Raw genomic sequence first — 15,088 nt, 5'->3', positions numbered from 1 at the left:
CCCAAGGCCCCCCAGGCCAGCCTTCCCGCCTCCCCTCTGTGCCCCGTCCCCTCTCTCCTGCCTCCCCATGCCTCAGCACCCCTTTGCAACTGTCAGCTCACCCTTGCCCCCCACTCAGCTAGGGGCTTCTCACTAGGCTCCATCCTCCCCCTGCAGCCAGGAGGCCAGAGCTCCTCCCTGTACCCGGAGGCCGCTCCTTGGCACTGCCTGCTAACCATCCCCCAGAGCAGAGAAGGTCATCTCCTCCTGACCCCTCCATGGGCTCCAGATCTCAGCTCCCCCCCAGCATGTCCACCAGAAGTGGGGCCACATCTCTGCCCAGCCCCTCCTCACTGACACAACCCTCACACGTGTGCTCACACGTCTGTATACAAATCCACATATATCCTTCACAATCCAGAAGCGCTTCTGTTTCTAAATGCCACACACTGCAAGGGCTCCTCCTCCTTAAGCCCTATTTCCGGCCTGAGCAGGGAGGAGGGAGGTAGAACCTTCTGCCCCTGCTCCTCCCTCCCCCTTCACTGTCCCCTCTGAGCCCTGGTCGTCCCTGCGCCCCTCTCCTCTCTCCCTGCCCCAGCCCCCCAAGAATCCCCGCTCCTCCCCACCCCAGGCTCTGCTGACGTCACTGCTGCCTGAATTGAGGAACTTGCAGCAGCTCCACTTGGCTCCCCAGCTCTTGGCCAGGAAGTTTGGTTGATTAATCAGATGCTGATTTGCCCAAAACGGCCAATTTGCTGAACTTGCTTGTTTGTGTCAGCTGTTTAGCTGTAGCTGGCCAATCACATTTTTCTCTGGAGCACCACATTTTAAGGAACCTTCGATTCACCCCTGCCCTGCTCCCATTGGAGCGGGTGAGGGGCGCAGGGTGGGATGTTAGCATTAAATGTGAAAACTTCTCTGAAATGATGAATACGTTCACAAGGCATCTTCCCCTTCAGAAATACACTCCTGGTGGCTCAGCGGTTTAGCACCAGGTCGAGATCCTGGAGACCCGGAATCAAGTCCCATGTCAGGCTCCCTGCATGGAGCCTGCTTCTCTCTCTGCCTGTGTCTCTGCCGCCCTCTCTTTCTCCTCTCTGTGTATTCTCATGAATAAATAAATAAAAATCTTAAAAAAAAATACACTCCTTCCTCTCTAGCAACAGCAGCATGGAGCAGGAGGAGAGAAAGATGAACTTCCTTTTAAATGTTACTGTGGTGACAGGATGGAATCCAGTCAATGAGAAGTGAATGGTCAGAATCAACATTTAACTTGGGAACTGGGAACTGACTTTCAGCGAGGTGGCCAAGGGCTCCCATCTCCCCCTTGGCTCTGGTCAAAGCTTGAAAAGGACCACAGCACCCATTTCTGCCCAAGCATTCAGTGATCTTTCTAGACTACAGAGCTGAGCACGGCTGTGCCCTGCTCAAAGCTTTGGTGTGTGTGGGCAGGGGGCCAGGCAGCAGTGCAGGAACCCCAGGCCCAGGGCTGGGGGGATCAGTGGGGGCCTCGAGCCTTGGCTGCAGGGACTGTGGGCAAGGAGCAGGGCCACCCCTTGCCAAGGAGCTGCTGATGGATCCCTGTTGCCCCTGGGTCCTGCCCAGTGTGGGGCAGGAACAGATCCCAGGGTGAGGGCTTGTGAGTGGGCTCACAGTTTGGCCCCGTGCACCTGCTCCACGCCTCGGCAAAGTCAGCCTTTCCAAGGGCACCTCACTTGTCTACCACTCCAGCCTTCACTTCTGCTTTCCTCTCTGCCTGCATTCTCTTCTACCCTTTCCACCGGCAAACTCCTACCCATCCTTCAAGGCCCAGGCCTAATTGATTCTCCCAGTCATTTCCCCTCCCTGCCCCTTAGACAGAGCAAATCCTCCTTTCTCGGGACTCCCACAGCCTTTCCGAGCTCACCTCTAGTATGTATCTGTCGAGTGCCTGCTGCATACCGGGCCCCATTCTAGGAGTGGGGCCTAGAGCACAACCTACACACGGTCCCTATCTCCGAGGTGGGAGCCAGCCCCATCTCTCCCTCCTCCTACCCCAGCACTGCGTCTGGTGCCCTGGGTGTCCCCAGAGCAATGAAGAAGGGGATGGATGCTGGAGAAGCTGGGTCAGGGCCGACCTCCTGGAGCCTGAGTTGGGCCAGAGGCCTGGGAATCACATGCTAAAGAGGCCACGGCCTCCAAGGCTCCCCTCAGCTGCCTCCACGGCTGGCTTCCCCAGGGCACACATCCAGGTGGCCACAAGCCTGGCTCTCCCGGGTACGGGAGGAGGAAGCCCCGGCTGCTCCCCTTGGACCCACTGATCCCAGAAGGGGGCTGTTTAGCAAATGGAGCATAGACATTCTGAAGCCCTGCTTCCTATTCTTGACCACTGCACTGTGAGGCTTGGAGCGAATGGCTAGACTTCCCCGTGCCTCCGCGGCCTCATCTGGAGGAGCTGGGGCTGTGTTCACCAGGTGAGGGCTTGAGGGGCATTGGGAAGGAGGTGGACGTGCTGGCCATGGCTGCTGGGACCTGAGCAGGTGGTTGGCAGGTAGGGTCTCACCTGTCCAGGCCTCCATTCTCCAGGTCTCGGAACTCTGGGTTGGTCCAGGTGGAAAACTTCTCCAGGATATAGGCAGCCAGGCCCACAGGAGAGTCATTCAGAGCACAGCCTGGTGTGGGGAGAAGTAAGGGAGGAACTCAGGCCTGGGACCAGTGAGCAGGCCGCCAGGTCATGGGGTGATGCAGCTCTGCCCTAACTCCTGGGATGCTCGTGCACCCCCCATCTACATAACCCTCGGCCTTGGAACTCCCATCTGGGAAAAAGTGGGGGTACTGCCCCCACTGCTTCTGGGGGATCCATCCATTGCATGGGGAGCTTCGGGGGACCCCGATAAGAAATATGTATGAATGCTGTTTTTAAAAAAGTGGTGTTTGGGGGCACCTGGCTGGCTTGAGATCAAGAGCATACGACTCTTGATCTTGGAATTGTTGAGTTTAAGCCCCACAATGAGTGTAGAGGTTACTTACATAAATAAATAAACTTTTTTTAAGAGGTGGGGTTTTAAGTTTATACACTCAGATTAGTGAAAGGTAAGAAAGAACCTGAAAGTCCAAATTAGGGGAACAGTTACAAATGAATATTGATGCCCTCCAGCCCCCCAGTCCTGGAGCTGCTGGGCCCCCAAGTTCCCTCCCCGACTCAAGCTCAGGGCGCAGGGGTCAGGGGACCAGGGCATGGTGCCCACTGAATCAGCTCACGCAGGCGTCTGGAATGTTCCGGCCATGCACTGGCTGACCTATGCCCAGAAATGCCGCGAGAAACAGAGTTCGGTCCCTCCCGGGAGGTTTTCACCCTGTGAGCAGCATTGCTGAGGCAAGTGAGGGCCCCTGGCTGGCGCCTGGCTGGGTACATGGAAGGGTGTGGGCACCTCCCGGGAGGAGGCTGCAGTGTCCTGAGTGCGTGCTCACCCACAGTGTCAGGCTTGGTGCACTGGATGTGCATGTAGCCGCTCTCCCTCATCAGGCTGTAGAAAACCTTCTCCTTGAAGGGGTACAGCAGCTCCAGATCCCTCTGGGTGTAGCCGAGAAGACTCAAGATACGCCGTCCCAATAACAGAGTCAGGATGTAGGGACCTAACATCAGAGCCATGTTCAAGTGCAGACCTTTCACGTGGCTGAGGGCAGACAGAGGGTCCAGGTGAGGCTGGCATCAGGGCTGGGGGAGGCCATGGGGCTGAGACGCCTGCCCTGGCCCCTTTGGGAATCTGTCCCTCTGGAGTGGCCACTGGACATGGAGGAGGGGGTTGGGAAGGATAATACAGCTTCCAGAAAGTTCTGGTCTCTTCCAGGACATGGGCCACCAAAAAGGTCTACTGTCTGACTTTTTCCTCGTCTGGCTGGGCCTCTCTGCCTGTGCACCTGGCCCAGAGTCCCCAGCTCCATGTGATAGCAAATAGAGAGGGAATGCACGTCAAGGTGCCCCAAGCACAGCGGGGGATGGGGGACCTTTCCTCCTCTCCTCTAGGCCCACAGGATGCGCTGTAGCTCAGATGGCACGTCCGGGCAGACCCTGTGGCCCTGCACAGATGGCCGTCTCACATGCCCAAGAGTGACCCTCACCTGGGTACCATCTGGGCCATGTTGGTACAGATCAGGGACCCCCAGTCCCCACCCTGAATGTAGAACTCCTGGAAGCCGAGCCGCAGCATCAGTTTATAAAAGATCCTGGCAGTGGCCACTGAATTCAAGCCTGGTTTGAAGGGGAAAGAGAAGAGAGTCACAGAGATGTCACTCCTGGGGCCCTCTCGGGCTCCTATGGAATTCCTCACTGGCCCCCTTGCCCCATGCTGGGGTGACAGCAGCTCACAGTGGGGGAGGAGGCATCTTAGGGCCCCTGGGAGCGCGACCCAGGGCCCAGCAGGCGGTGTGGAGAGAGGGGCAGTGCGTGGACGGCCAAGCAGTGAGGGTGCACGGGCTTCGGCCAGCACCGGTGAGGTTCTGTGGGCTTGTACTCCCTGCGGGGCTTGGTGGGCCTTGCTGGCCCAGACGTGGACCTGCTGCCGTGCGGGGAGCTCCTGAGGGCGCGAGAGTCCAGGCGCCCGGGCTAGCATTGGCTGCTCAGGGCCGCGGCCCTGCCCGCCCCTCACCCACTGCACACGGCAGGGCCTGGGCAGGTGCACGGGCCATCCGAAGGGAGCCGTCCCAGCCCCATGCCCGCCTGCGTGAAGACCTGGCCCCCACCAGCCCCCCCCCCCCCGCCTCCCTACCTTTTTTGGAGGATGCCTCCGAGAAGCTGTAGCCAGGAATGGAAGGGCAGATAACTTCAAAAACATGCTCGTCGCTCAGCCCATGGTTCTTGGGGTCAGTCAGGAGCGGGATGATCTTATAGAACTCGTAGAAGGAGCCGGGCCAGCCGTGTACCATCAGCAAGGGCTTTGGGGTGCTGCTGGACGGCAGCTGGGGGGGCTTCACGTGGATGAAGTGGATGTCCAGCCCTGGGGGACAGAGCACAGGCAGCCCAGGGTGGAGAGGACCCCAGAGCCGAGGAGGCTGCAGCCCCGGCCCTCAGCGTGTCCACCCAGGCTGTGCTCCCTCCAGAGCTCGGCCAGCAGGTGCCACGCCCCCGGGGCCCCATGGCAGCGGCCACCCAGGCTGGCTGTGCACCCACCCCATGCTCCAGCTGCACAGGTGCCCCTCCTGACCTTCACAGGTGCCCTGCAGGGGACAGACTGCTGCCATGCCCCCTACCCAGCAGATCATGAGCCCTGTGAGGCCAGGGCCGGGCTGTTCACGCACTGCCAAGTTCCCAGAGCCCAGAACACTTCGTGGCTCATGGTGGCACTTGGCAAATGCTGCTTAATAAAGACAGGGGGGTGGGGTGCCTGGCTGGCTCAGCCCGTAGAGCATGCGACTCCTGATCTCGGGGTCCCCACGCTGGGTGTCAAGGTCACTTAAAACTAAAAAAAAAAAAAACCTTTAAAAAAAAGGAGTAGGGGAAAAAAACCTGTATATTGTAGCATTAGAGGCTGAAACAGATTATAGTTTACACTGTAATACAATACACCTGTTTAATATGACAGTGCAAATATGTATTCATTTAACATATAAAACAGTTCAAAGTGGTCAAAGCAAATTACCAAGACAAATATCTAATTTTTGAAAGCAGTCCTATGTGTGCATATTTATACACCGTGTGTACATGAACTGTATGTGTATGTATATGTATGGATAGGTAAGTATATGAACTCATATGTATATAAAATTTTAAATTTGGAAGGATAAACTACAAATATATATAAAGTTGTCTCTGAGCAAGACAATTTCAAGTGTTAATTTATTTTTTTACTCTTTCTGTCCCTCCTAATTTTTTTAATTTTTAAGTTTTTAAAGATTTTATTTATTTATTCATGAGAGACACAGAGAGAGAGGCAGAGACACAGGCAGAGAGAGAAGCAGGCTCCATGCAGGGAGCCCGATGTGGGACTCCATCCTGGGTCTCCAGGATCACACCCTGAGCCGAAGGCAGGCACTCAACTGCTAAGCCACCCAGGTGTCCCCTCCTAATTTTTTGAAAAAAGATTTTATTAATTTATTTGAGAGAGAGAGTACACATACCAGCAGGGAGGAGGGGCAGAGGGAGAGGGAGAAGCAGACTCCCTGTGGAACAGAGAGCCCAAATGCAGGACTCGATCCCAGGACCCAAGATCATGACCCAAGCTAAAGGCAGATGCTTAACCCACTGAACCACCCAGGCACTTCTGGATCTCCTAATTTTTCTATAAGGGATGTAAATTCAATGCATAATTTTTTAAAGTGGAGAAACGTTTTCAAGGTTGAGTCGAGTGCTGGACCCTTGGAACACATCCAAGCCAAGGGTGGGCAAGTGGGTTCCAGGCACTCCAGAGCCCCTCTGAGGGCAGTCTGTTCCCAGGCAGGTAGGTGGCCCAGAGAGCGCCTGGAGCCCTGCACCTTGACTAGCTAATGTTCTGGTCAGTTGTGAATTCATTACATAAATAACATATGTTTACCATAAGAAATGGAAAACAGATAAATCAAAAGGGGGAAAAAGCACATGAAGAGAACATTGTGTTCTCTTTCCAGAATTTTAAAAATAAATCTGTTATTTTGGAATAATTAAAAAAAAATAATCCTGATGCCCAACGTGGGGTTTGAACTCATGACCCCAAGGTCAAGACTAGAATGTTCAGGGCACCTGGGTGGCTCAGCGGGTTAAGTGATTGACTCCCGGTTTTGCTCAGGTCGTGATCTCAGGGTGGAGCTACTTAAAAAAAAAAAAAAAGGCCTGTGCTCCACTGATGGAGCCAGCCAGGCGCCTTTATTCTGGAACAATTTCAGATTTATAGAAAAAGAGTGAGGACAGTACAGGAAGTTCCCACGAACCCACACCCAGCTTCCCTGTCATTAACGGCTTACGTTATTCCGGTACATTTGTTACAAGGAATGAACCAGTACTGATGCGTTAATGACTCCATTAAAGTCCGTAATTTCTTCAGATTTCCTTAGTTTTAAAAACATTTTTATTTTTATGGTAGTAAGAATATTTAATAGGAGATCTCCGTCCTCACAAACTGTTAAGTGTGCTATCAACAGCGGGCACGCGGCGGCCCAGGATGTTTCTAGAACTTAGGCATCTGGCAAAACTGAGACTCTATACCCCTTACCGAGCATCTCCCCGTCTCTTCATCTCCCCCGTCCTGGCCCCCACTCAGCCCCCTCTGCTTCTATGAGCTTGGCAATTTGGGATCCCTCCACAGGCGGGATCATGCAGAATTTGTCTTCCTGTGACTGGCTTATTTCACTCTGCAGAATGTCCTCCAGGTTCATCCATGATGTCCCCTCGGGCAGGGTTTCCTTCTCTGCAACGGCTGAATAACACCACTGTCCACAGACGGTGAATACAGCTCAGATGTCCTTAAATTTTACCTAACATCCTGTTTGTGTTCCAGGACCTCATGTTGCCTTCATGTCTCCTTAGACTCCTCTGGATTGGGACAGTTCAGACTTTTTTTTTTTTTTAAGGTTTATTTATTTATTTTAGAGACAGGGGGTGTCGAGGGGGAGAGGGAGAGAGAATCCCAACCAGACTCTGAGCTGAGCATGGAACCTGACATGGGGCTCGATCCCACGACCCTGAGATCCTGACCTGTGCTGAAACCAAGAGTCAGATGTTTAATGGCCTGAGCCACTCAGGTGCCCCGCAGCTCAGACTTCTTAAAAAACAGTCACAGATTATAACCTTCTTCGAACAAAACCAGAACTCTACATACATTCTATTTTGGAACATGTCCTTCTATGTTGCTATATTTACTCCTGGTTTGAAGTTCATTTCAGAAGATATCCTTACCTCCTTTGGGACACACTGCACAATGTGATATGATTTCCAATCCAAATGGTCACACTGTCATCTGAGGGAATTCCACACAGATGCACAGGTGCTAGTGTGCACAGCGATGCCTGGAAGCGTGCGTGCGAGGGAACCAGAAGCTGTCCTGGGGTGGGAAATGCTGGCTGGGGGAAGGGTTGAGATAGAGATTGCCTTTTCACTGCTTCCTTATAGACGTTTTGAGTTTTAAATATTTGAATTTTAGAAATGAAAAAAAAAATGTTAAAAGCCCATACTTCCTAAATATGGGGGTTTCCCTTGGAGGAGGAAGCAAGTCCCCTCAACCTCACCCGCCCCTGTTTCCAGGCAGATCTATGGTCTGCAGCATGCTGCAGGGTGTTGCACGCCCAGCTCTGAATTGGGACCGCCACCCTGGGGAGGGAGCTGAACTGCACATGGGGTCGGTCGCAGCCCTCTGGCACGACTCAATGCCCCAAGTCGCCCCCTTTGGAGCATCTGCACTGTTCTTCACTGTGATGCCCTGGGGAACCCAAGATGGTCCAGGGGGTAAGGCCTCTTGAGCCTGCAGCCTCCAGGAAGGGAATAGCCCCCTAGGGTTTCTTGCCGCTGGATGTTTGGAGGTGCTGGTTCCTCCTCTTGGACTACCTTCCTCACATTAGTGGCAAACTCCTATTTATCCTTTAAGTCTTAGCTTAGATGCCACCTCCTCCAGGAAGCCTTCCATTACATTTCCAGGTGGCAGTGGGGCTCATGAAGCTCCCAGAGCCGCCTCCCTTCCAGAACCCCTCACCCTGTACTGTAAAGGTAAGCATCACCCCTGAAAGAAGGCAGGGACCCTGTTCTCTGCACCCAAAACGCCTGGATGCAGGAGGTACCCTGTCTGTCAGCCTCTAATAGACGACCAGTGAAGAGATGCAGCAACAGAGTGATCTGAATCAAGATGAGGAAACCAGGCAATGTGGCACCAGGGATGCGAAAGGCAACCTTTGGAAATTTCATACAAAGATCTATATGTACTTTGGCTTGGATGAAGTGGCTCAGATTCTCTTGTGAGGCTCATGACGAAGATATCAAAGTCCCTGAAGGGCACAGCAACAACTGCTTTATGTTTAAAATTAGTCCTCATCTCATTAGTTACAAATTTAGAAACCTAGCTCTATATTAGGCCTCTGAGTTCAACTTACAAATATTATCCTCTCTATATTGCTAAAATGTTATTATTCTTTTTAAAAGATTTTATTTTTATTTTATTTTATTTTATTTTATTTTTTTATTTTTATTTTTATTTTTATTTTCTTTTTTTAAGATTTTATTTTTAAGTACTTGCTACATCCAATGTGGGGCTCGGACTCACCACCCTGAGATCAAGAATCACATGCTCCACCAACTGAGCCAGCCAGGTGCTCATGTATATTTATTATTATTATTTTTAAAGATTTTATTTATTTACTCATAAGAGATACAGAAAGAGAGACACAGGCGGAGGGAGAAGAAGCAGGTTCCATACAAGGAAGCGGATGCAGGACTCAATCCCGGGAATCCGGGACCAGGCCCTGAGTCAAAGGCAGACGCTCAACCACTGAGGCACCCAGGCGTCCCCTGTATATTTATTAATCTAAGCAGTGTTGAGAGTTATTCTCCAGAGGCCTTTGATTAATGAATGTTTGCATTTCTAAACTTGCTTAATGACACTCCTTTAAACATGGTATAATTTCAATTTCCTTTTTAAGAACTTTAGTTGATCTGACTGATACATCTTCCACATACTTTGAATTTAAGAATTTTAATAAATTTATGACTGTGGTAAAGCCTAAATCTTCCAACACTTCATGTAAACTCAAGAAGATTTTCACGTAAAATCTGAATCCATTACTCAGTTACACACTCTCAGTTATAACTCAAAAGTCCATTACTTGGGGGACTCCTGGGTGGCTCAGTGGTTGATCATCTGCTTTCAGCCCAGGGTGTGATCCTGGGGTTCCAGGATCGAGTCCCGTATCGGGCTCCCCGCAGGGAGTCTGCTTCTCCCTCTACCTGTGTCTCTGCTTCTCTCTCTGTGTGTCTCTCATGAATAAATAAAATCTTAAAAAAGTCCATTACTTGAAAAGGCCAAATTGTCTTGAACATTACGAATATTTAAAATTCCAAAAATGCAGTTTCCTTAACATGAACCACTAAATAGTATGACAACCCACAGGACATGAGCAAATATTTGCAAATCCCACAGCTCATATGGGACTGATAGGCAGAACAAGAGAAAGCCCCAAATCCAGCAACAACAAAAACCCAACTATCTCTTCAAAAATGGGCAAAGGACTTGAACATTTTGCTAAAGAAGATATACAAATGGCTGGCAGTGCAAGAAAAGATGCTCAGTCTCATAAATCATCAGACAATCGTGCATCAGAACCACAATGAGACGCTGCAGTGCACCCATCAGGATGGCTAATGTCACAAGTGTTGCTCTTCCCGGAAACAGCCGGATGTGATCTCTGAAGATGGTTTGCTATCCACTTGACCCAGAAAAGTCATGCAAATCAAGAGTTTCAGATCTTAGTGTTCACTTAAACACAGGTGAGACTGCGCAGACTAGCAAGGACAGGCATACCTGAAAAGCCACCAGGTACATGAGGGGTGTCGCTTTGCAGAAGCAGCATGTGCCACGCTATCGCTGTGACGTTGGACTTGGCAGGTGTGCCCATATTGGACACAGGCTCGGGGCCCCAAGAAGAGTGCTAGAATTTTACCTCATGTACTTAAAAACAGAGAGAGTAATGCTGATCTGAAGGGTTTAGATGTAGATTATCTGGCCAGAGAACATCCAGGTGAGCAAAATCCCCAAGATGTGGTGCAGAACTCTTAGGACTCATGGTCAGACTAACCCATTGCATAAGCTCTCCCCGCGTCATGGAGACGGTCCTGACAGGAAAGACAAAATTGTTCCTAAACCAGCAGAGGAGGCTGCACAGAAGACAAAGACATCCCAGAAGAAGCTGAAGAAACAAAAGCTTATGGCCTGGGAGTAAATTCTGCATAAATTAAACACAAATAAAAGTAAAAAAAAAAAAAAAAAAAGGATATAACAAGTGTTGGTAAGGACATGGAAAAATTGACAGTCTGGGGGTGTCGGGGTGGCCCAATCAGTTGAGCGTCTGATTCTCGGTTTCATCTCAGGTCGTGATCTCAGAGTTGTGGGATCGAGCCCCCACATCAGGCTCTGCACTCAGCATGGAGTCTGCTTGAGATTTCCTCTCCCTCTGCCCCTCTCATTTGTACTCTCTCTCCCTCTCTAAAATAACTAAAACAAACTTTAATAAAACCTAGCAGTCTTGTACATTACTGGTGGAGATTTAAAATCGTGCAAAAATAGTAAAATATGGAAAATAGTATGGCAGTTCCTCAAAGAGCTAAACACAAAATTACTATTTGACCCAGCAATTCCACTTCTGGGCATTCCTCCAAAGCACAGAAAGCAGACACATGAGCAGATACTTGTGCACCCACATGCCTGGCAGCATTATTCACAATAGCCAAATGTAGAGGCAGCCCATTCATGGACGGGTGAATGCATGAACAAACTGTGGTCTATCCATGTAATGGAATACTATGAAAGCCTTAAAAAGAAAGGGAAATCTGACACTTGCTACAAAACAAATGAAATTTGAGGACATTATGCTGAGTGCAATAAGCCAGGCAGAGGACAAATATTGAATGATTCCACTCATAGGAAGTACTTAGGTACAAAATTCATACTTAAATTCACAGAGTGCAAAAGTAGAATGATTTTCAGAGGTGAGGGAGAGGGGAGAAATGAGGGCTTATTGTTTAACAGGGATGCAGTTTCAGTTTTGCAAAATAAGAAAGTTCTGAAGATGGATGGTGGTGATGGCTGCATAATGATATAAATGTGCTTACTGTCACTTTTCTGGGGTATTGCATATGACAACAGTCAAATGGTCAACATTCTGTTATGTATATTTTACTATAATAGAAAATAAATACATAAAAAAAGATTTTATTTATTTATTTGCAGGGGCAGAGGCAGAGGGAAAAGCAGGGACCTCCCCCACCCCTGCAACTGGGACTCGATCCCAGGACCCTGAGGTCATGACCTGGGCCAAAGACAGCTGCTACATTGATTGAGCCACCCAGGCTCAGTAACACTATGAACTTGATTTTCCTAAACATTTCTATGTGTTTATAAAGATTTTATTATTTTACTTTATTATTACTTTTAAAGATTTTATTTTTAAGTAATCTCTACACCCAATGTGGGGCTTGAACCCACAACCCTGAGATCAAGTTGCATGCTCCACCGACTGAGCCAGCCAGGCACCCCAGCATTTCTGTTTTATTCTAAATATTTCTGGGGTTAACATATGCTTTCCCAAGAGACAAACAGATCAATGGAGCAGAACTGAGAGCCTGGAAACCAATCCAGGCATATATGGTCAACTAAACTTTGACAAGGGAGCCAAGAACACTCAAACACTTGACACCTAAAGCTCAAGCATCAAAGTAAAAAAATAAATAAGTGGACCAACATCAAACTAAAAAAGCCTCTGCACAGCAAAGGAGACCATCCACAAAGTGAAAAGACAGCCTGTGGGATGGGAGAAAATATGTGCAATCCTTACGTTTGATAAGGGGTTCATCTCCAAAATACAGAAAGAACTTATACAACTCTGTAGCAGAAAAACCACCCAATTAAAATGGGCAAAGGACCAGAATAGATGCTTCTCCAACACACATGATGGCCATCCAGATGGCCAACAGACATGGAAAGATGCTCATCATCACTTAGCATCAGGGAAATGCAATTCCAAGCCACAGTGAGATCCCACCTCACACCTGTCAGAATGGCTAAAATTAATGACACAGGAAACAACAGGTGTGGATGAGGATGCAGAGAAAGGGGAACCCTCTTGCACTGTTGGTGGGATTGTAAATGGGCGCAGCCACTGTGGAAAACAGTATGGAGGTTCCTCAAAAATGAAAAATAGAATGGCCATATGGTCCAGCATTCCAATTTAGGGAATATATATATAAAAACGAACACACTAATTCAAAAAGGTATCTGCACCCCATGTTCACTGCAGCATTACTCACAGCAGCCAAGACACGGAAGCAACCAGTGTCTACGGATGGATGAACGGAGAAGGACATTGTGGTACGAATGTGTACAATGGAATATTATTCAGCCATTAAAAAACGAGGAAATCCTACCACCGTGCAAACATAAAGCCTTCATTGCACTAAGTGAAGTAAGCCCGACAGAGAGAGACAAATACTACAGGATCTCACGGGTACCTGGAATCTAAAACAAAAACTAAAAGTGAACTCAGGATAAGAGATGAGACATGCGGTTACCAGAGGCGGGGGTGGGGGGGGAGCCGGAGGGAGGGGGTCAGGAGGTGCAAACCCCAGGTGCGAGGGTCGCAGGCACTGGGGGGTCACGTAGCGGACACTGCTGTGGGGCGCACACGAAAGTTAAGAGTCGATCCTGAGTTCTCACCGCAAGGATGAAAGTTTTTTCTCTCTTTGTCCTGTGTCTGCACGAGAAGCTGGGTGTGAGCAGGACCCGCCGCGGTGATGGTTTCACAACGACTATAAATCAACCCACCGCGCTCTACGCCTCAGACTTACACCGTGAGGGATGTCAATTATTTCTCAAAAGGGGGGAAATGCTTTTCCACTGAGGGAACTGTGACCTCACCCCAAATGATCTTGAGGTTGCCTTGCCAAGACAATCTGGGAGGTCCCTGCCCTCCCAGGTGAAGCCCTCCCAGGTGCGGAACAACCTACCACACAGACGGACACGGGCTACAGAGCTGCCGACAGAAAGGGCAATACTTCTTCAGATCCCGACATATCCCTTGAGCAACCCTCAGCAGACCTCACCGCGCCCCCCCCCCCAGGGCTGGAGCTGACCCGTGCCACGGCAGGCCCACGCCTCCGCTCCCTCCCCTCAAAGGCTGTCCCATCACTGGACCAGATTCTGCATTTCTTTGGCTTTTAAACTATTTATACGTTTTCCTGTCTTGCTCTAAGGTCCATTGGATTTGTTGGGATTCTGTCTCTTTCTGCTCCAGAGGTGACCCTGTAAATACCTCTTGAGGACCAGTATTTGGATTCTAAGTTAGGTCTGAGTCACATGGGCACCTGCCAAGGCTACTCCTGTGACATACCTCCCCCGGCAGCTGGTGCTGTGAACATACCTTCGATCTTAGTCTTGAAGTGAGGGTACCTGTTGAGAATCTCCACCTGCTTTCTCCAGTCAAACTCATTCCGCCAGTAGGAAAGGATTTTCTTCAGATACTTGGAGTTGAAGCCATAATGGAAGCGCCCATCCTCCAGAGGTGGAGTCAAACGGACCCTGTCGATCCTCTGATGCAAGTCCTGGAGCAAAACGCAGGGCAAAGCAGGTTTGGTTCCAGAAGACAGAGCAAACCCTGCAGCCACAAGACAGTGAGACAGAAGAGGCAAAGCTATGTCCCTCGGGAGGGTGAGGAGGCTGCTGGTCTGCAGACGTGCACCCTGGGTGGTCGGGTTTACCCCAGAAGGAACCTCCATGTTTCCCACAACAGTGGCTGTTCCGAAAGACTATGTTCCTCACTTTCTAAAACAATTTCTTTATTTGAGAGAGAGTGTGCATGTGTGCAATGGGGGGGGGGTAGGGCAGAGGGAGAGATAATCCTGAGCAGACTCTGTGCTGAGCATGGAGCCCCACGAGGGACTCGATCCCACGACCCTAAGATCATGACATAGCTGAAACTAAGAGTCGGCTATTTAAACCAACTGAGCCACCCAGGCACCCTTATGTTCTCCTCCCTTTTTAAAAAAAAAAAAGATTTTATTTATTCATGAGAGACACAGAGACAAAGAGAGGCAGAGACACAGGCAGAGGGAGAAGCAGGCTCCATGCAGGGAGCCCGATGTGGGACTCGATCCTGGGTCTCCAAGATCATGCCACGAGCTGAAGGCAGCACTAAACTGGTGAGCCACCCGGGCTGCCCTGTTCGCCCCTTTTGACTTCACCTTTACTTCTCCTTCTGTTTTTAAACATATGAACAATACACATTTTTAATTTATTGAGTCTTATGCGTGGTAGGGACCAGCAAGCCGTTTCTGTAAGAGGCCAGACAGTAACTATTTTAGGTTTTTCAAGCTGCCTCTGGTCTACTCTGTCCTTGTAGCATGGAAGCAGCCACAGACCAGACATGGACAAATGGACACGGCTGGGTTCCAATAAAACTTTATTTA

The 15,088-nt window shown here is 49.8% G+C and overlaps 1 protein-coding gene across 1 annotated transcript in view; it reads right to left on the bottom strand.

Annotated features, from left to right (window-relative positions):
* The window catches only part of EPHX1 (epoxide hydrolase 1), a 32,627-nt gene that overhangs the window by 2,200 nt on the left and 15,339 nt on the right, over window positions 1–15,088 (bottom strand). Inside the window, exons 3-7 of the mRNA XM_077901302.1 lie at window positions 14,044–14,224; window positions 4,728–4,955; window positions 4,081–4,210; window positions 3,430–3,635; window positions 2,522–2,630 (exon numbers count right to left, since the gene is read on the bottom strand). Coding sequence (XP_077757428.1) covers window positions 2,522–2,630; window positions 3,430–3,635; window positions 4,081–4,210; window positions 4,728–4,955; window positions 14,044–14,224 — 854 coding nt within the window. The remainder of the gene's footprint in view (window positions 1–2,521; window positions 2,631–3,429; window positions 3,636–4,080; window positions 4,211–4,727; window positions 4,956–14,043; window positions 14,225–15,088) is intronic.

Source organism: Canis aureus, chromosome 6 (assembly GCF_053574225.1).
Source record: "Canis aureus isolate CA01 chromosome 6, VMU_Caureus_v.1.0, whole genome shotgun sequence".
Taxonomy (NCBI): domain Eukaryota; kingdom Metazoa; phylum Chordata; class Mammalia; order Carnivora; family Canidae; genus Canis; species Canis aureus.
This window is presented reverse-complemented; position numbering and strand designations above follow the sequence as displayed.